Genomic DNA, 22,954 nt, shown 5'->3' with positions numbered 1-22,954 from the left:
TTAAGTATCTTTTAATTGTATTTATAATATAAGAAATTGAATTATATATAATGTTCTATTATATATAACATTAACATATAGCTATAACTATAGATAGATGATAGATAGATAGATAGATAGATAGATAGATAGATAGATGAAATTATTCTATATTTATTCCAGTGATTATTTGATTTAAAACCTATGGTTGCATATACAAAGTTAAGAGATTCCTATCAATGAATGGTGGATTATAAATATGTGATAGAATGAAACAGTATAAAGAACACTGAGCCAGAAATTAAGAATCTGCGGACATTAGTCCTGGTTCTGGTCACATCTACCTTTGAGGTTGGAAAATAATTTAACATCCATGTTGTTGAGTTTCCCTGTTCAAAATAAGAAAGGATTTAGGCTAGATTAGAGATAGCAAATACGCCTCAACTCAAGTGCCAACTTCAATCAATTTGAAGTGGTTGTCTGAAGGACTAAGGGTATGTATTTGGAATCAGCAACATTATGCTGAAATCAATTAGGAAGATCTGTAGTGGTTGGGAGGTTGGGGATATTACAGCATTTATGCCTATATTAGCTACCCTAAGACTAGATAATCTATAAGCCTCAGCTCTGTGAATCAATATTTCTGTGCTACATAAAAAGTACATTAAAATCATTGGTCTTCTTATTCCTTGGTTGCCTTCAATCGTTCTAGTCCCAGATGAATGTAATTCCAATGATATTTCTAATATTTGTTTATTTTATAAATGGCAGACTTTTACAGTATTTAAACATTTCTTTTTAGATCTTCCACCTCCTCCTGTGCCACCACCTGCTATAAAGTCACCCACTGTCCAATCCAAGGCACAGCTGGAAGTACGACCTGTCATGGTGCCAAAACTTCCCTGTATAGAAGCAAGAACAGACAGATCATCGGATAGAAAAGGAGGCAATTATAAGGGGAGGGAAGTATTGGATGGAAGACAAGTTGCTGAAATGCGAACAAATCCAGGTGAACCCAGAGAAGCACAGGAACAGCAAAATGATGGGAAAGGACGCGGAAACAAGGCAGCAAAACGGGACCTTCCACCAGCAAAGACTCATCTCATCCAAGGTACTGATTATTTAAGCACCAAACATATATAGATTGAACACATATTTGCAAGGTATGCTGTTAGGTTCTCCAGGGCCATATGAAAAGCAGTAAGATTTAGAAATTTGCTCTCTAATGGAGGAGATATGCATATACCCAAATAATTTTTAACAATTCATTCCAATACATTATACAAGACTTCCTTAGATGCCACTTGAGTTGTATTTCAAAAAAAGAAAACATGATTTCCACAGATTAAATAGGGAGAAGGGAAGAGCAAGTAAAGGAAATAGGTAGAAAAAATTATAGAAGTGTGAAATTGAATGTTTAGTGAGCACTCCTTTCCAGTTTGCCTGGAGAATAGGATATTGGGGCCAGAGACACATGGCAAAAGATAAAACTAGAAAGGTGGCTGGGCCAGGTGAGAAGGCCAGGAATACTATGCTAAAGAGTTTGGGATATATAATATAAGCAGCAGTGAGCCAGCAAATAATGTTGAGTAATAAAATATATAATCAGATTTGTATTTTAGAAAAATAACTGGCAGCATGTTATAGTTAAGGAAGAGACTAGAATCAGGTAAATGAAAATATCAGAAAATTGAAAATACTCTAGATATAAATTATGAAAGTATTGAGTTAAATCAGTTGTGCAATAAAGAGGAGAGAACAGCCTACATAGGTATTTCAGAGATAGGCCCCATAGGACTTGGTGACTAATTGAATATAGAAAACTAAAATAAAATAATGGAGTGGGGAAAAAAAGTTACTCAAGTGTTAATTAGATGGCCTGTAAGATTAGTGGAACATAATTGTGTTAAGCAATTTAGACAAAACAGGGAAAATCAGAGATGTGATGGGGAAAAAATTTCAGTTTTGAATAGAGTAAGATGCTGTCAAGAATACAGATATGGAAAAAAATCAATAAGACTTTAGAGAACTAAGTTTAAAGATCGGGAGAAAGGTTACAACTAGAGAGAGGATGTGAGAACTATTACAAAGGTAAAAATTGCATGAATTACAGAGGCCACATTATCAACAGCGACATACTAGTTAATGTATAGTAATCGATTTTCTAGGAGGAAAACAAAGCAAAACCCTAATTTGTAGCCATATCCTTCTTTTGTGTAATTACTTCCAAAAAGGCTGGTTTCAAGCTACTTATATGAAATGGATGTGAAGTTGGAAAGAGATGGGTACAATATACTCTGTGAGAATGTGCACACCAGTAGTCAGGGATGATCATATTTAAAGAGTAGGCACAGGAACAAAATTCTATGATGCAAACTGAGAAGGACCCACTCAGATATAAAATAGATAAGGTATCCAAACTAGAGAGAATAATATCCTAGAAAGAATGGAGGAGGAAATTTTAAGATAGGAAGAAATATGAAATGCCACAAAAATAAAAGTGGAATGTGAATGGTGGCCCACGGTTTAGGTAGGGGAGAATACAAAGATTTTGCAACATGTTGTTTATGTGTGACATTCAGAAGAACTATTTTCAGTGAAGTAGTCAGAATAAAACACAGACTGCAGGGGTGTGAAAGTGAATGGAAATTGTGGAAGGGAGATGGTGAGCACAGGCTCTTTTTAGAAGGTTGGGGAGAGAAAAAAAGGTGGGGAAAGGGTTTGGCAGGAAGGCAGAATCTGTGAGAATGTTTTAGGGAAAGGTATGTGAACATTATTATAGACTAAGAAGAAAAAAACATTTTAGAGGAAGAGATACAAGAAAAGGAAGGTTATTGATGAAGGAGTCAGGAAAAAGTGATAGGGAAATGAATCTCAAAAAGCTTAAAAGGGCACTTTACTGCTCTCTTTTAATAGATATATTTTGGTAAGATCAGACATCAATCTGTTGTTCTGTTTTTTATGGGCACTGGGCCGTTAGCAACTTCCTTCCATATGGAGGACAGTTTCACTTTGTTCTGTGACAGAAACCTGAACTCTTGACCTAGGGCCAGACTTGGCAGTGAAGTGCTGAGCAAAGCTGTGCATTTCAGACAGATGTCTCTACTACATGTTCACAGAGTACTTGGTGACATCACCACAATATCAGTTTAAAACACTTAACTTTTTTTATCAGTTAAGCCAAAGATTATCTGAATTTTTGACTTATGGTAACTATACTCCAAGTTATGATTCATAAACGAAATATCATGCTCTAAATTATTAGATTTGTATCTTTCCTGAAAGTATGGACCAATTTGCTGCTCATAAACAAGCTCCCTCCCACGTAGTTGGCTTTCTTCAGGAAATAATTTTATAAACCCAGAAAGATCTTGGTGTATGCAGAATTAGAACAAAGGACTAAGTTATTTTTATCAATCTTCACAAATTCAATTAAGTTGTCCTCTATCTTGTAAAAATATTTCTAATGAAAGAACACTTGAACAATCACTCTACAAATAAGGAAGCCTTTTTCCATGGAAAACACTGTTATATATGACCAGTTTCTATTTTATATGTCTTGCTTTCCCAAAGTCTTATTTGAACCATAGACCTCTGTGTGTCGTTAAATTAATATTTCTATGCATTGCTATAATTATTTATAATGAAAGAAGCACCCTGAGTTAGATGTGTAACAAATGATTGTTTTTAATTAAAGGGAGTAGAATGTCTGGTCTTTTGGCGGACATTTACTCAATTGGTTCAATTTATTTTTACCTATATCAAACATCAACTGTGTTATTAAACATCATACTAGTCCTGAAATTTATATATAAGCATGAACCTTGACTTCAGGGATCTTATAATCAGAGAGGGAGACAGGTTATCTATAGATTCACAGATATATTCATAATTGGTATAATGTTCATGGTGTCATGATGCTTGATAGTCCAGAGAGGGGACAATTATCCCAATCTTTTGGGAAGTGTAAAGAAAAACTTCTTGATCTTTCCTGGTAGAAATGATACATAGCTGAGTGTTCAGGATGGGTGAAATTTAGCTTGGGTGAGAAGAGTGGATAGAGTATTCAGGCAGAGAAAGTCAGCATGAAAAGCTTTGAGGTACAGCTCTGGCAAGGTGGCTCAGTTGGTTGGAGCATAATCCTGTATGCCAAAAGGTTGCAGATTTAATTCCCAGTCAGGGCTCATACCTGGGTTGTGGGTTCAATCCCAGGTCAGGACAGCCAATCAATATGCCTCTCTCACATCTCTCTCTCCCTTCCTCCCTCTCTCTAAAATCAATAAAAACTCATCCTTGGGTAAAAGAAAATATAAAAAAAAGAGAGAAAAGCTTTGAGGTACATTGAGGAGACTATAAGAAATTCAGTACCACTAGATAGTAAAGGTGAAACTCTTGAGGTAAATGTAAGCTTGCTTAAGTCATAGAGATCCTGCAGTTCTTGTAAGAAAATGGTGGCTTAATGAAAATGGTTTAGAAGGGAATAACTCAAAGGGCAGAGACTTGTTAAGAGATATTTACAATTCCTGGACAGGAGATGTAGAGAATATAAACCAGGCTATCAGAACAGGGATCATTGAAAGAGAAAATTCAAGATACTTTTTAGAGTTCAAAATCAGCCTCACTTGTTATAAGCTGGAATGTGTGGAATTGTCCATTTAAGGTTATTGGAAGGAAGAGAAAAAGTCTAAAATAATTCCATTTTTTTGTTGTTTTTGATGTCTTAATGATTAGTGATGTTATTAGCTAAGCTTGAGAACACAGAGGAAGAATAAATCTCAGGGGAGTGAGCATGATGAAATTAATGTTGGATGTGTTGAGTCTGAGGGACACTCAAGAGGAAATGTTCAATTGACCTGGCTGTAGGAGCCTAAAATTCAGAGCATAGTTCACAGGTTGGAAATATAAATGAATGATTCATCATAATAAATAGTAGTTAAAGCCACTCACCTGTTCACTCAAAACTACTTATTGAAGACCTGTCATATGTCAAGCTGATAGTATATCAGTACAAAATCAGATAAAAATACCCACTCTCATGACAGTTATATTACAGAAGAGGTTATAGTCTGTGAGAATGGATGAAATCATCCAGAGTGGGAATATGTATATGAACAAACACTGGGCTAAAAGTAGAAATCTGCAGGGCATCAATATGGAAGAGGCACTGCATAAGAAAAACCCACAGAAGTCTGGCCAAGAAGGAAGGAGGACCATAAGCTAAGAGAGTAGTAATGTTTAAATTGATAGTGGTTTCCAGATTAAGGCCAGAGAAGAATGAAGCATGGTTAGCATTATCAAAGTCAACAGTGACTTTTCTGTTTCATTGTAGTAATGTGGGCATGAGTAGATTTCCCTGGAATACAGAGTGAATGGGAATTGCATCTACCAATAGAGTTCAAGTTACTTTTCAAGAAGCTTTGCTGAGCAATGACGAAAGAGGTATTAATTGATGTAGCACACAAGCTTAAGGGGAAAATTTTTAGCAAGAGAAGGCTTTTATCATATTGTAGTTTGTCAAAAACTAAAGTCAATAGAGGTAAAGAGGTTGCTAGGGACAAAAGGTGAAGGTTATAGGAGACCAAGTTCTATGAAGTTAAGTTGCAGAAGAAGTGGTCCTCATGGACTGTGAAACCTTAGTGAGTCAGAAGTCTGTTTCGGGAGTGAAAGCTGTGATGAATAGAATGGAAGGAGAAAGGTGGCATTAAGGAGCCTAAACAGGCTCCATAAGGATATGGTTTGGCTTTCACCAGAAGAGAATGTTTTTATACAATGAGTTAGAGCTGGTGTTAGTGAGCTACAGGCAAGCCATCCTCCTTTCTGTGGAGAGAACTTCGGTGGAAACCAGATTTCATTCATACCATGTGGTCAACAGAGGAAGTACTTGGGGAAGGAAAACAAAACTACATGTAGAAGAGTTGTTGTTTTTTTATGTGTTTGGTGTCCAAAGGGTAGAGTGGACAGGCTTTGGAGCTAAGTGAGCGGTTGGAGGATGCATCAACAGAACTAGAAACAGATTTAAAGGAGTATGGAGATAGACATTCAGGAGACGTCAGTTAACTGGAGTGACTTGTTTGGGGTTTCTTTGTTTTTTTTAATTTCTTTATTGATTAAGGTATTACATATGTGTCCTTATCCCCCCATTGCGCCCCCCCCCCCCCCCCCCCGCCACTCATGCCCTCACTCCCCTGTTGTCTGTGTCCATTGGTTAGGCTTATATGCATGCATACAAGTCTTTTGGTTAATCTCTCCCCCTTACCCCCACCCTCCCCTACCTTCCCTCTGAGATTTGACGGTCTGATCAATGCTTCTCTGTCTCTGGATCTGTTTTTGTTCATCAGTTTATGTTGTTCATTATAGTCCACAAATGAGTGAGATCATGTGATATTTATCTGGAGTGGCTTGTTTTTTGAAGTTAGAGGAGACTGGGCGTTGTTTCTATTAAGTGCCCTAGAATAATTCTTCAGAGTTTACATAGGTATTTTACTGTCTCTTCTGTTTTCAAATGAATACTAAAAGCTCCTGAGGGTATTTTTAGAAAAATGAAAACTAAAGCCTGAAACAACCCGAGATCACATGGTGAAATATAGAACTGGAAACCAAATTTGACTCCAGGTTTGGTTTACTTCTTTAAAGATGTTGTTCTCAAGTGATTTTGAGGTGGACAAGAGCTTTTGAGTGGAATCCAACCCCTACTAAGAAAACAGCAAGATTTGTTATTTTCATTTACAAAATCCGGTGCTGACTTATTTGTTATTGTTATAAAATGTTTTTAGTTAGTCCTCAAAAACATTGATGCTTCCCCCTTCAGAATTATAGACATGAGTGATACATTATAGAACAAAGATGTACAATGATTTTCATATGCACTTGTCATATTTCATTACACAGAGGATATTCTACCTTACTGTAGACCTACTTTTCCGACATCCAATAATCCCAGAGATCCTAGTTCTTCAAGCTCAATGTCATCAAGGGGATCAGGAAGCAGACAAAGAGAACAAGCAAATGTAGGTCGAAGAAATATTGCAGAAATGCAAGTTCTTGGAGGATATGAAAGAGGAGGAGATAATAATGAAGAATTAGAGGTATCTATAACTTTTTTTCATCTCTCAACATTAGACTAGTTATTATATCAGCCTTAAAGTCAGGAGCATCTATCAGTCTATAGAAATGTTATTTTTTATCACAAACCCTAATATCAGTGATGCCAGAAACTGTAATTCTGAAAAAAATAATTATTTTCTTGAAATGCATTCTAAAGTTTTAAATGGTAATAATAGTTTCCTTGTAGATCTAGTGTTCACATTCATCTACAGGTATTCATTCAGATAAGAAATTTACATGGCAAGCATGTTCTTAGGAAATAAGAACTATTGATCTAAAAATAATTATAATTCATAGTATTGTAGTAAGTTATAAAAACCCAGTAATTGACAGTTATATGATGTGAGTGAGGGTATTCTGCCTGTGTTATCTACCACCCTAGTGATCACTGGGGTCAATCCAGCTGATTTGACCCTATATTTTTCACCTACAGTCCTGACACTGACTTTTCCATGTGGAAGAGAACATTTCTTGAGTTTTTTTGTTGGAATCTATAAAAAGGTATCAAACAGAGTTGGCAATCTTATAATATTTAAAATCACCTCCCATTTTAAGATTGTGTTTCCTCCATTTCATAAGAAAGCAAGTTGAGGACAAATTTTTTTTTTTTTTTTTTTTTTTTTTTTGCAGATATAGTTGACCCTTGAACAACGGGGCAATTAGGGACTTCGAACCCTCCTGCCCATGCAGTGAACAAATTCATGTGTAACTTTTGATCCCCTCAAAACTTAGCTACTAATAGCCTATTGTTGACTGGAAGCCTTACCAATAGCATGGACGGTCAATTAACTCATATTTTGTATGCCATATATATTATAAGTTAGACTTTTAGAGTAAATTAAGCTGGAGAAAATAAAATGTTATTAAGAAAATCATAAGGATGAGAAAATACCTATACAGTATTTATTGAAAAAAAATCTGTGTATAGATAGACCCACACAGCTCATACCCATGTTGCTCAAGGGTCAACTGTATATTTAATCACAAGTATATTGTTAAAGGAGTGTTAAACTGTAACTTCAAATAATACAAGATTAAAATTATAAGTAATTATATTTGATTAAATTTCTCATCATGCACAATGTAGTTGGATTTTGAGGTTTAGAATAAGAATACTTTCCTCCTGCAAATACTGTTATAGAAGTTGCTATTCAAGTGTTGTGTTGTTTTTTTGTTTTTTAAAGAAGAGCCCTTTTGTGGGATGAATATAGATGAGTATATAGATGACTCCAATATTTAAAAACAGTAAAAGTTTAGCTATAATGCTAAGTTGGGATAGGAGGAGTAGAGAACTCAGCCTACTACTGCTCCTCTCTCCCCAGCACCACACCCGCAACACAGAGACACTGTGTGGAACGCAGTTGGTACTTGTTACAGAACTATTGGATTTGCTTTCAAAACCAATTAAAGTTGACAAATGAATCGGTTGCCATGAACTCTTTCCAATGTATGCTAGTGAAAGAATGAAAAACAAAAACCATAAGAATAAAACCATGTAAATATAATACTCTAAGATTTATTTTCAAACTTAAAAAGAACTTATCTCTTACAGGAAACTGAAAGCTGAAGACAACCAGAGAGGCTTGCGAGATCTAATGTGAAAACTGTCACTCAAGATGCCTCATGTCTGATGACACATGACGCCAGATAAAATGTTCAGTGCAATCAGAGTGTACAAATTGTCCTCTTACTGGAATACCATTTTTAAAAATTTTACTGGGGTTTTCTTGTTGTTGTTTGATCCCTATCTCTATGAGGAACCACCCTAGTCCTCTCACTGTTGGAACAAACCATTACACTTACTTCCAGCAAGGGAAGTATTTGAATTCTTGCTTCCGTCATCAGTCAGCAGAAAGGAACAGAATAGTTCTTCTGCATTTTGCCCCTGAGATAATGGCATTGCACTGCTTATATACCAAGCCAATTTATAGCAAAATATTGATCAAAGATACAAAATTGATTAATCAACCTCATGCCAAGGGCTCTGAAGATATAATCTTTCTATAACCAACTGCTAATGCAAATTAAAACATACTTCATTGTCACGTGATTTTAAAATCAGTCTTTCATACCACCCTTTCCTGGGAGAAAATAAAAATATAGCAAATGCAGAATAACCACAATTAATTTGAATGGGGTAGAAACATTGTAAATATATTCTCTTTGCAACCCCTGGTGATACTTTTTTTTTCACTTCATTTCAATCACTGAAGTATATTCTTATTGGAAATGTTCGTCCTTTCGATAAGTAGGGGGAAGCCAGTTGGATCTCTGGTTGTCTAGTCATAGTCATAAGTAAGCCTAGCAAAAACCTTACTCTATTTTTCAATTAAAAACCAATTAAAACTGCATATTACAAACAAATGGATGTTTTTAATGACCAATTGAATAAGAACATCGCTATCTTAACTGGCCTAAATTTCTTCTGGTAGTGTCAGTTCAACTTTCAGAAGTGCCACTTAAGGAAGTCTGATTTTTGTTTTTGTAATGCACTGTTTTTTAAACTTTTTTTTTTTTTTTGGTTTTAAAAGCACAATCACTAAACTTTATTTGTAAACCATTGTAACTATTAACCTTTTTGTCTTATTGAAAAAAAAATGTTGAGAAGCGTTTTTAACCTGTTTTGTTAATGCTCTATGTTTGTATTTGGAATATTTGAATGATGACAGATGGTGAAGTAACGTGCGTACTTTATTGTGGGCCATAAACCCAGTGGTTCTTACTTTTCCTGGACTTAAGGAAAAAGAGATTTAAGTTTGTTGTGGCCAATGTTAAAACTTACAAGATTTCCTTATAAGCTCAAATAGAGGCATTATGTGCTTTGATTTGCCAAATGATGCCCTCTGACTGTATGGTCCTTTTTTGTCATTATACAAATTTTATTGACTTTGTAATTGGTGCTATTTGAAGAAAAAAATGTACACTTATTTCTACACAGGTATCAGGCCTGACCCACTGGAAAACAAAGCCAAACAAAACGGAGCCACAAAAAAAAAAAAAAAAAAAAAAAAAAAAAAGCTGGTATTCACCAAAAACTAAATGTGTTCACTTAGATAATTGAAAAGTTACATAGAAAGGGTGTGCAGTACTAAGGGAACAATCCATGTGATTAATGTTTTCATTATGTTCATGTAAGAAGCCTCTTATTTTTAGCCATAATTTTGCATACTGAAAATCCAGTAATCAAAAAAGTAATTTTGTCACATTATTTATTAAAAATGTTCTCAAATACATCATTCTTTCTTGTGTTGATTTCTTTTTTTTCATTGTGTGATCAAATTATTCCATTTAATCACAAGGTGTGCTGTCTTAACATTTCACTACTATATTATCAGATCGTTAAACATTTTGTTTTATGAACAACCAGGTTTTTGTTTTTTTATAGTAAGGAAAAATGCTCCTTTTCTCCACTGAAATTAAAGATGTAAGATAAATGAAAACCTAAAAGTCATTTGATCAGAGAGGAAGGTTTTACTATTAAGGTTGTTTTGAAATATTTATGTAGGTGTATCTGAATTTCAGTTAACCTATTTCTGAAATAGGATTTGACTACGATAAATCAGATTTGTAAAGTTTGAGCCATTTGTGTCCTGTCAACAAGTAAATTATATAACTACAAAATATTTATCAGTAACTATCTGCTTTCTTGTTACAAATTCATGTGACATTTTACAATGCAATACTTAACACATTGTTGTTCATTTAAGTCAGCCTATTCAAGTATTCAGCTTTGGGTGCTGGAGATGGGCATCATGTCTTGGAAGTGCCAAGAGCAATAGAACCTAGTGAACATTTTTTTCCTATGACATATACATAGACAATTTTTGTGTTGATCACAATTTGAAAATCTAGGAAAATTTTTTAAAGGGAGATTTAATCTGAAATATAATTTCACAAGAATGAAGTAATCACCAGCATTTACTTAGAAATGAACAGACCTATCAGTAAAAAAACTCAGCTTTCAAGTATTTCAAGCAAAAAATTCATGGGACATGTTTAATGACCTAATTTTTCTGTTTCCCTTGATGAGTTGAACATATATAAGTTATTCTCTCTCTTTATTTATAGTATGTGTTATGCATAAAAATTATGTACATCAGAGGGGCTGGCTTTGAGCCTGTTTTGTCATAAGCTATGTTTCCTTGGACATGTCACGTGACCTCTAAGTCTCAGGTACTTCACCTGTAAATTTAATAATACCTACCTCATGGAGCTATTGTCATGATTTAGTGCATTAATGTTTATGACATGGACTCTGTAAACCTCCCAAACAATACAAGATATTGTATTCATGGACTGAAATTATTGTACACATATTATACTCACTGCACACATAGTTTGTTCCCAAAAACTTGCAAAGGGGTTGTTTTTTCTTTAAGTCAAAGAATAAGTGTGGTACAAGGATGGGGTGGTTCCATTTCTGGTGAGTAAAAGTCATTGTGAAATACCTAATCATAGAATAAATTCTTGCTGTTTTTGTTTGTTTTTTGCTTGTGAATTCCTGAGGGCCGTACAATGGGTGGTGATATGGCACTTTTAAAACATATTTTACCATTCAGGTGTGCAAGTATGTCACTTGACATCTCAGTAACTGGGCTTAGTGTCATATCTGACTTTCTTGGTCATTTCTGACATAGTCTGTTTTCCCCTCACTTCCCTTTTCACATGTTGCTGTCTACATCAGCTGTGGGGTACAGGTGGTAGGAGCTTCTGGCATTATGGTTATTGTCCAAGTTTCCAATGGTCCCCCTTGGTTAGAATATTTATTCTGCACCCTCCTCTCCCCAACTCCAATGTCCCTTATTATCCTTTGATCCTCTCTTGATACTTCTGAGCCCTTAGATGTGTTGGGTGTGAGAAGTGGGCATGGGAGTTTTGTAGGCTCTCCTGTGCCTTGCTGGTGCTCTGGAGACTTGGGTGTGGGGCCCTTCCTCAGGACGTCACAAGAAACCTCTGTCTTCTAAACTGCTTGTCACATTTGGGCTGTGTTTGAGTTGTGGGAGAGGATGGTTGCTGCTTCTACAGTTTTTAAATGATGATGATGATGATGATGATGATGATGACACATACCTTTCAAGGTTGTTGGAACTAAATAAGTTGATATATATGAAGTAGATGGTACATGCTCAATATTTATTGGGTAATACTCACGGCTCCCTTGGTGTTGAAATGGAAAGTGCTGAATAGGTTGCTATACTTTTAGATCCCCATACTTGATGAGAAGGTGAGGGGACACAAGAATCAAACCTCAGTGACACACTCACCGTATTTAAATCCCCAACCTTACATTTAATTCTTCCCAGTGAGATGGAGAAGGGGGGAGAGAGACAGGGAAAGAAAGGAGGTAGAAAGCAATACAAAAATGGGCATTTTTCTTACTTTCCAGTCTTTGGTTTGCAATACCTTAACTCTTGCAACTGAGCCTTCATTCTGCTACAATTTCAAAAACCTATTTTGAAACCCAAAAGAAGTGTTGAATTGGTTTTCTGTAGTAACCATCCCTTTTCATTTGTCTGGTAACCATCTGAGGGCAGTATTTATAGAAAAGCCCTCTCAGTTGCCTGAAGAGGAGGGATAGCAGCAAATAGTTATAACAGGTGCAACATCTTAATATTTCAAAATATGATCTTGTTACAAAAGCATATGATTTTTAAAAACAATAAAACAGGTTAATTTTTAAAAACAACTTTTCTAATCTAGTTATCTCAAATGATAGTTTTCTCAGCATATTTTAAGAGAATTTAACAGAGAAATTTAAATGTTGAAAAATGGATTCGGCAGCAGACTAAGCTAAACATTGAACATAGAGTGTAAAGATCACTTTAGTTTTAGGGACGTTTTCTCTAAAAAAATATGGACATTGACTTTTTTTTTTAGAAAAAGAGTCTGTAGCAATACTCTCAACCAAGAACCTTAAGGACCTTCCAGGTTTGGATCCCTAGGCTCAGCTTTATGTGGTACCAATGCTGAAGTTTGTTTTTTCATATGTGAACATACTCCACCTGCAAAATCCAGTGTCCTCTCACTAAGACCACATTTTGTCTGTAACACCCCAAATGACGACCATCTCTACCCTAAGCATATAATTTTTATCAGCATTTTTATTTTTGTTACTCCCTCATTTTTATAAAAAGACAAAACATGAACTATTCAAATAACATGACAAAGACAGATGCCAACACTGGCAAAATTGAACAGTTTGCCTAACACTTATGTGTCAGCTGTAAAGTTCTGAATGTAATGGTTTAAAGAAATTGCTACACACTTATAAAAAATGTGTAATACATGGGAATAGAATGTAAGAAATTAGACATCTTGAGCTTAAAAATAAAAGATGCTCACATTAGGAATACAAATATGTAAAATTATTTTGAATTAATAAATTGACTTTAATCAAATCCTGTACCGTTTTTAGATATTTATTTCAAAGGTTGCATGAGAAAGCAAATACTGGTTTACTTTTCAAAAGGTAGATAAAATCCTTTATCACCAAAATTTCTTATCATTCATAAATGACACTGATTGATTAGTATTTAGAGTGCTATTAAAGTAGTTTAGAAAGTTAAATTCTTTGTATTTCTCTCTCTTTCCCTTATTCCATTTTGAATGCTAGTGAGAGAGAAGACAATAAACCGGTGTTGACCTTAAACTAGCCAGATGCCCCAAATTAGCCAGGTATTTCACTAGCAAAATGAGTTTATTTGAGAAAAACAAAGAGTTGCAATTTGGGACATGCTTTTTAATGGTGAACCACAAGCACGTCCGGAGAACAAAGGAAAGGAATGTGCTTATATAGAAGAAAGGGGGTGTTCAGAGGGGCTGTTGTAAACAAATAATCCTTTGGGAGAGACTGGGAGTTTGAAGTGTAGTGGCTTTTCATTGGCTGAACTGTAACAGCCTTTCATTGGCAGAGTGGTGGCTGAGGGAGGAGAAACTCTTCTTCCTGCAGAAATTGTAGAATAGAAAAGCATCTTTTTGCTGGAGTTGAGAAGAATATCCTTTCCTCTATAGCAGTGGTTCTCAACCTTCCTAATGCCATGACCCCCTTTTTTTTTTTAAATATATTTTATTGATTTTTCACAGAGAGGAAGGGAGATGGATAGAGAGTTAGAAACATCAATGAGAGAGAAACATCAATCAGCTGGCTCCTGCACACTCCCTACTGGAGATGTGCCTGCGACCAAGGTACATGCCCTTGATCGAAATCGAACCTGGGCCCCTTGAGTCCACAGGCCGACGCTCTATCCGCTGAGCCAAACCGGTTAGGGCTGCTTCGACCCTTTAATACAGTTCCTCATGTTGTGGTGACCCCTAATTTCATTGTTACAAATTGAACATAATTAAAGCATAGTGATTAATCACAAAAACAATATGTAATTATATATGCGTTTTCCGATGGTCTTAGGCGACCTCTGTGGAAGGGTCGTTCAACCCCCAAAAAGGTCGCGACCCACGAATGAGAACCACTGCTCTATAGTGTAATTGATGATAAGTGGTAGGTTGCAAGAGCTCTCCCTACAGGCACTCCCAATTCCAATTTAAAAGAGGTTTCTTTTAAAAAGAATATGTTTTATTTTTTATTACAGTTGATGTACACTATTTTATTAGTTTCGGGTGTACAACCCAGTGTTTCGACATTTATAGAACTTATGAAGTGATCACCCTAATAAATCTAACACACAACTGGAATATACATAGTTATCACGATATTGACTGTATTTCATATAATTTACATCCTTGTGACTATTTTGTAACTACCAATTTGTGATTCTTAATACCTTCACATTTTTTCACCCATTAAATGAGGTTTCTATTTATTAATCTTCACACAGGTATTTAAAAATTTTTTTTCAACGACACTTTTTCTCCAGAGGCACTAAACCAGTTTCTCAAAGTGATATCTATGGATATTTGTCTTCTGGTTATAAATGTTGATTCCTGATTCTTGTCCAATCTTTCTGAATCAGAGTCCCAATAGACAAGGCTTAATTTACATTTTGGAAACAATCTCAGGTAATTTTATGTTTAAAAAAATTGAAAACCATTACCCCAACAAAACAAATGCAATTTTATTGCAGTTTGTAAATGAAAGCGGAAAGAATCTTATAGTCAGAAGTATTTTTCAGCCATGCAGTGGTCCTGATGTAGTGTTCATTGCCTGTTGTTAAAAAAACACGTCTGATACAGAGTGAGCATGTGCCAAACTTCATTTACCTCATTAATAATGGAATCATCAGGACAACAAAGAAACTGTAAAGAACACCTGTGGAAGAAATGTAAATATGATATGATTGCTAAGTTTGTTAACTTTCCATATGACAATCCATGCATGACATTAGTACATCTATTGAGCTAGTCATAGCACCTTTTTCTTCAAACTAAAAAAAAAAAATCACTGTCCTTCAGAGCTACATGAAATCTGAATCTTTGTCATTTGCAATTAATAAAAAATATACTTTGATAATTTACATTTCCCCCAAAAGAATCTGATGAGGGTAAAACAGTGACTTGGTTTTGTCTATGGTTCCCCAGAGGCAGAGTCTTAGACAAAGACTTGGGTGCAGTTAATTTTGGAGGTAATTCCAGGAAATGGGTGTAGGAGTAGCAGGGGAATGAGGAAAGCTATCATCACAGGTCCTTCGCAGTAGGTAAAGATGCCTCCAGAGACGACTCACTGGCTCCTCCGAGAAGCATGCAGAATGCCTCCTTCACTGAAGGACAGGTGACAGGTGCCTAGAACATTGTTAGTTTGCTCCTGGTTCCTCATTGGTTGCAGGTTGCTAGTGGGCAAGGGTGGAGTGGGAGAAGGGAGTGGTTTATCTTCCAAGCACTAGTGAGCAACCAAGTGAGAGTAGCAGACCTGGAGGCCGAAAGTGGACATGCGTATGGCAGGTGTTTGAGATGGGAAAACGCAAAGATGAGGTGAGCCTGGGCTCAAAGGGAACTGTCTGCCACAACAGAGTCCTCAAAGCCATATGCTACGAGCAGGATTATTGTGAAATGTTTTAACCTGCTATCAAAGTCAAACAACCCTTCTCCAAATTTAGGGTACATTTTCTTTCATGTTGTGCATGTATGAATTTCAACATGGGTTTTCATATTATTTGCAAATTGGTGGATTTCTTATCAATTATCAATTGTTGGTACTATGGGTGTTCAGTTTCACTGCCATTTAACATATTTTGAAAATGTTTACACGATTAGTATTGAAACACCAAAAGAGAAAAGGTATGGAAACAGCAGTAAGACATGAGTTGGATTGTTAGGATAACCAAAATTGTGCATTTTCTGTCAAAACAATGCATTTTATGGTACCTAAGCAAAGAAAGAAAATGATCCACAGTAATTAAAGTTGTGCCTTATAACACACACACACACACACACACACACACCAAATAATGAAAGCAAAATCACCAAATCTCACATAATAACATAAAAGAAATTTCAAAGTTGAGGATTATGTAACCCATTTATGTCTCCCATAAAACTATCATTGATGCATTGTATTGTATCCTAACTAGGATTGGAAGCATTTTCACAGTGGCACATAAAGCCGTTATAGTAAAAGAAATCTTACATTTAATGAAATATCGTAACACTTATGCAAACCCATTGCCTTAAATAAATTGGACTCAAAATATTTACATACATGTGGTACATTTTTTTATTCAGATCCTTGACATAATCAGTAACTCCACTTATGAAGGCTGAAGTTAGATTTTAAGCTTTTAGAAATTCTTCTTCCATTTGGGAAAAGCTCTGAGCTCTCCAACTTTAAGTAAAGCAGAGCTTTTGATGCCTCTTAAGTGACCCCTGTAACCTGCTCTGCTGCAGGAAGTAACAAAAGCAACCTGAACAACTAGGACTTCCGTGCCTGCCCTGCATCTTCGGAATCTCCTGCACTTTGGAGTGCCTTCTTCAAACGTTTTAAATCCTCCTCCAGGCGCCTCATTCTGCCCAGGGCCAGCAGTGCTGTCAGGGCCTAGTGCCAGGACCGATGTGAAGTTGGTACTCAAGGAGCTCCAGAATGCAGACTAGTGTCTGCGGGAATCTCGGGGGGCCCTGAGCTGGCCACCTGGTTCCAGGAGGGCAGCCTGGTTAGTGAATTGCTCACACTGGCTGGCACATTTCTTTCATAAAATTGAGTGAGTTTGTGTTGTCAAAATGGTGCTGATGTGCCTGACTAAGGCTGTTTATATAAGCAAGGGCCCTGCAGAAGTATTTTCTCTGGCTGTCACAGTAGGCAAGCCCTGAAGCATAGGAAAAAGGCGGATTTTAAAACCTATCTAATAAAAAAAACTGAGTTTTTATATGGAATGCCTATTTAATAGACTACTGTATGCTTTTCACAATTTGAGAGTTTAGCTATTATATACGCAAGCTCTTCTACATGTTCTCTGTAAAGATTTTGTGCGAATCATCTTTAAAGTGCCTCTTCATTTTGTGTGTAACAGTGAGCATTTACATGTGTTCCTGAGATTTAGCCACTAGTCATAATATTTAATGTCTTTAGAATTTTTTAAAAAATCAGTTGTTAGTGCTTTTTTATTTAACTTCTGTTTTCAAACCTACAAGACAAAATTATGCAACATGTCAGTGAAGGCTTGGAGAATGAAAAGCATTTGAAAGAGCTACCATGGGGTATACCATAGGAAGTAAATTATGAATAAATAACAGAAAACAATGAGTAATTTACTGTGTACCTTCTATGATTTAAATCTGTATCCCATTGAAGTTTAACCAAAATTGGTTTGAAATGTATAGGTTTAATTCCTTTTGACAGATAAGGCAACCAAGATTTTGAAAGACTAAGAAATTTGCTGAAATATCCATAAGGAGATATAAACAGAGTGTAGATATGAATCCAGCTTCAAATCTAGTGCTCTTTTTAGAAATTAAAACTACCTCTTGGGAATGAGATCCCAGTTAATAAAATTTACAAACAATACCCAACTCCCTTTCTTAAATTAATTATAACTGAAATGGAAAATAACAAAAGGTGTCTGTGTTGGAAATAGGGAAGATGGATGGGTGCTAAAGGTGCGGCTACCACCAAATATTTTTAAAGCTCCACTATCTTTAATTAATATATAAATCTTAATATATTGTTTAGGTTTCCAAGGATAATTTTTAAAAATAAAAAATATAAATGATCATTTCCATCACATAATCACATACCTGTGTTTGTGAGTATGTATGTGTGTGTGTATGTGTATATATGGAATACCATATTAACACTCCCAATATTAAAGGAATTTAACATATTGCTTTAAAGACAATTTACCCTTCCAAGAATATGTACATTTTTTTTATCAGAAGGACTTGAGAAGTTGCTCAAGGACATAGAACATAGCCTTTTAAGTCAGAATTTTTAGTTGCTTTGCCTAACCTAGCCATCTCTTTGCTCCCACTTCTGCCTCTCTATCGGAAAGAGGACTCTTTTGGAGAGGTTTTAACATTTTTTTAAAAAAAAAATCTGTCTCTTTCGAATGGGCTAAGACATTTATAATAAGTAATATCTTACCATTTTGAATGCTTGAATACTTTGGGGAAAAAGAAATCAAGAAAAATAATAAATTACTTAGATTGATAATCTACCTACGCATGGGATTAGCATATATTCAGAAGCTAATATATTTTATCTGGATGATTTACTATCAACCATTGTTAATTAAGCCTCACGTGTTTCAAGTATGCATAATTAAATGATCATTTTGAATAAACTTAATTTCTTATCCTGCTATATAATATGATGACAAAAATATAACTACTGGACTAGAAAAAAAAAGTCACCCTCTATAAGGTAATCAAAAGATTTTGATTGTTACTTTTAAATGTTTATTTTGTTTCCCTAACCTGATTTGAATCTAGGCATTCATTTATTAATTCAGCAGTCTACTGAGCATCTACTATGTTTGAAGAAAAAGAAAGGAATGAACTCCAGAAGGCTCACAATGTAATGGAAGGCAGACACAAGCACAACAGAGTGTGAATCAGGGATAGAAGTATTTACATGGTGTTCAAATTAGTCCAGGCTGCTATAACAAAAATATCTGAACTGAGTGGCTTATAAGCAAAAGAAATTTCTTTCTCACAGTTCTAGAAGCTAGGAATTCTAAGAACTAGCACCTGCAGATTAGGTCTATGGTGAGAGCCTGCTTCCTGGCTCACATTCAGCCATCTTTTCGCTGTATCTTCATATGTCTGACGAGAAAAGGGAGGTTGCTGATGTCTTTTTTATAAGACACTAATCCCATTCATAAGGCTCCACCCTTATGACTTAATCATTTCCAAAAGGTTCCCCTCTTAGTACCAATACATGGAGGGTTAGGTTTCAACATATAAATTTGGGGAGGGCACAAATATTCATACTATAATTCATGACAATAAAGGAGCTTGTTGAAACTCTAAATGGGGATTGAAAAAATGTTTTGTCTGGGTTATGAGGCTGAAAGGAAGTCACCCATTCATTTATAAAATATAAAGTTTAGTTTTTTCTCAAAATTCTACTCTACTTACAAAATGCAGATTGAATACATTTAGGCAACCAATTCAGAATTATGTTTGAGAACTGTGATTTGGATTATTTGGGTTGTTTTGTTTGTTTGTTTTGTTTTGGACCAGTTTCCATCAATCTTCAATTAAAATAATTTTAGAATCACACACATTTAAAGAATCAATAAAAAATTATGAAAGGATTAACTGATTAAAATGTTAAGAGGATTTGGGATTAAATTGTTTTGTTCATTTAATTTCTCTCTTTCATATAGACAGAGTATCTGTAATGATGCTTCTAAACACAAGTTATATACATAAAACACACAAAATTCAACTCAATGTGGCAATGCAATAAAAATAAATTATGGCATAATATCATTGAAAAAAGTACAACAATAGGGCTCTGAGCCGACATGCTTCAATTAAGGCTCCAACTCCATTTGTCTGTGCATCTCTTTGCTCTGCTTTGCTCCACATGTTGCTTTTTTTCTCCAGCTGTTACCAAGATGGCTGTAACAGATGAAGCTTAAAGCCACACATGATAATATCCAGAGGCCAAGAGACAAAGGCAAGAAAATTCAATACTCTCCAAAAATGCATCCCAGTAATCCCAGCATGTGTAACAATGCTCCCTCTAGGACCAATCCTGTGCCCAGATCAATATCATGTACCATGTGGCTTAACCCTGGATTCCCTTAGACTTCTCAGGTGCCACCGGAGTGTAGTGATATTAGCCCTGAAGTGCGTGGACTGTTTGTTAAAGAGAATGAATAATGGAACACACCCAACACATTCTTACTCATACATTTAGCAATTAGTTCGTGCTCTCTCTTTAGCCTTTATACATAATTTATGTGGTGATTTTAAAAAATGACTACAAATTCTATGATACTCCTCTCATCAGGAGGCAAAGTCTATGACTCACATCCTTTGAATTACTGTAAGATTTTGACTGCTTCGACCAATAAAGTAAGGTTATTGATTTTTGAGGGTATGTCATTAAAGTCCACACAGCTCCCTCTTGGTTCTTGGAACATTTGCTCTGCAGAAGCTGGCTCTTGGAATTCAATTGCTATGCTGTAAAAAGCCTAGCCACCTACAAATGTCTTGTGTAGGTCACCAGTTACAGCTGAGCCCAGCTGATGATTCCAAACCTCAGCCATTTGAATCACCCGAGCCACTCACAAATTCCCAGATTTTATAGAGCAGCTGTGAAGACATCCTGAGACAAACCCTCCCAGCTGTACTTTGAATTTCTGACCCCAATAATCCATGAGTATAATAAAATTGATGTTACCTAATGCCAGTATGTTCAAGGTGGTTTGTTACATAGCAGTATATAACTGGGACTGCTTAAATGTCTTTAGTGAGTAGGAAATCCATAAGCTTGGAAGCAGAAAAAAAGATCTGGAATTAAAAGGAGTTGCCAGGCATTTAAGCATTAACATATGTATTGAGAGGGAAGAATGATGTTTTTGAAATAAGATGATGATAAACAAAACCCTTGTACTGTACGTTTGTCTAGTATCACCTTTAATGATCCTAGTAGTACATCATTCAGTACATCTGCTGCTCCTAACATTCACATCAAGTCATTGGTTCTCAGGTTTTACTTCATAAAACAGAACTGTGAGGGTCCTTCCCTGTGATTGCATGTGCTAGAGAAGCTATAGAGGTTTGTGAATAAAATTCTGAAATCCATGCAACAGCTCTTCTGCTAATAATCAAGACCAAAATCATTCACTTAGGTCATAACAATAATTATTGTTCTTGCTTTCTCTTCCTACTTTTAATCTTTTTGTTTATTCCTTATTTGTAGTTTCACCAAGGCAAGGAAAATTAATGGAAACAGGAATAAAACAATGTACTAACTTTTCATTCCCTTTGTGGGAATAAAGGCTTAATAGGGAAAATATAAATTAAAATATTATAACATATTTCCCTGCCTCTTTACAATTTTATGGAATTTTGCGGTTTATAATGCATTTTTTAGTATATTTTATTTTTTTTAAATATATTTTATTGATTTTTCACAGAGAGGAAGGGAGAGGGACAGAGAGTTAGAAACATCGATCAGCTGCCTCCTGCACACCTCCTACTTGGGATATGCCCACAACCAAGGTACATGCCCTTGACCAGAATCGAACCTGGGACCTTTCAGTCCGCAGGCCGACGCTCCATCCACTGAGCCAAACCGGTTAGGGCAATTTTTTTTAGTATATTTTAAAGTATAATCTTCACTACAACATCAAATGAAGGCAGAGGGGAAAGAGGAGGATGACTGCGGATGGGTGGTAGTAAGTGGCCAAAGCTGACAGCACCAGGGATTATCAGACAAGCTCTCATTCAAGTTCTCTGCCACCTGATTTTATTTTCTAATTTCAGAATATAATGATGAATTTGGGTTGCTGTGACATTAGAGCTTAGCAGAAATTTAACTGAGTCCCAGGGTTCTGCACCAGAAGCCCATGTCAATGTCGACTTTCTAGGAGCCTGCCCCGAACAAGAAACATTGTTACGTTCATTGTCAAGAAAATAGGTCATGTTAGTGGTTTGTTTGTTTTTTACGGGATTCCATGGAGTTTCCAGAATTAGTAACATGTTGACCTAAAAATAGTTCACTGTCAATAACCTTTAGTGATTGAACTAACATCTCCAGCCCAGATTTCCCAAATTCCCACAGTCCTATTTTCCTCTGTCATTAGACTTTTGTCGATAATGTCTTTGGTCCACACCAAAGAACTCTCATGACCTTCTAATGAGAGGGAACAGGTGTCTTCAGTACAGCAGCAAGAATGATCCTTTTAGAATAATTTTGATCTTTTCTCCCCTTCAAAGCTTCCCTGGCTTCTCACCAGTCATGGAAAGCACGCAACCTGAGCCCTCTTCCCCCTTACCTCTATTTATTACAATTGGCCTCTAATTGTATGGCCTCCTTGCTGCTCCAAAATAAATCTGGTAAACTCCCACGTCTGGATATTTGCATGGACATTCCCTGAGCTTGATACATTCTTCTAACCATCTTTGTAACCCACTCCCTTACTTCAAGTCTTAGTTTTCTAAATAAGACCTTTGTAAACACCCTATTTAAAATTGCACCTCACTCACACTCACACCCACACCCACACCCACACCCACACCCACACCCACACCCACACCTTTTTGCAGAAAATAAAGAAAGGAAATTATTTTTTGCCTATGGCTCAAACATTTACCTTTTTTTGTGAAACCCTAGTTGGCTGTCTGTGACTTACAGACTTAGGTTTTGGTTTGCTACACTAGTCACCCTGGCATTACAGCCACCTCAGTCTAATGGCCTCCTTGTTTAATTAATTTAACAGTACTATATCCACAACACCTGGAACAGTGACTG

General features: G+C 35.9%; 1 protein-coding gene across 7 annotated transcripts in view; it reads left to right on the top strand.

Moving 5' to 3' along the window:
- Nucleotides 1-10,331, top strand: part of ROBO1 (roundabout guidance receptor 1) — a 569,906-nt gene extending 559,575 nt beyond the window's left edge. For 5 of the 7 annotated variants that reach the window (XM_070406015.1, XM_070406014.1, XM_070406021.1 and 2 more), the window contains 3 exons: nt 782-1,090; nt 6,868-7,064; nt 8,636-10,330. In XM_070406015.1, the coding sequence (XP_070262116.1) occupies nt 782-1,090; nt 6,868-7,064; nt 8,636-8,650 (521 nt within the window). In that variant the 3' untranslated portion in view covers nt 8,651-10,330. Of the gene's footprint in view, nt 1-781; nt 1,091-6,867; nt 7,065-8,635 lie in introns of all 7 variants that reach the window. The other 2 variants (XM_070406018.1, XM_070406016.1) reach the window with 1 other exon arrangement.
- Nucleotides 10,332-22,954: the final 12,623 nt, after the last annotated feature.

Source organism: Myotis yumanensis, unplaced genomic scaffold (genome assembly GCF_028538775.1).
Source record: "Myotis yumanensis isolate MYYU_CA2020_CCGP unplaced genomic scaffold, mMyoYum1.0.hap1 SCAF_2, whole genome shotgun sequence".
Lineage (NCBI taxonomy): Eukaryota > Metazoa > Chordata > Mammalia > Chiroptera > Vespertilionidae > Myotis > Myotis yumanensis.
Note: the sequence above shows the minus strand (reverse complement) of the source record. Positions and strands in the feature narration are given on the sequence as shown.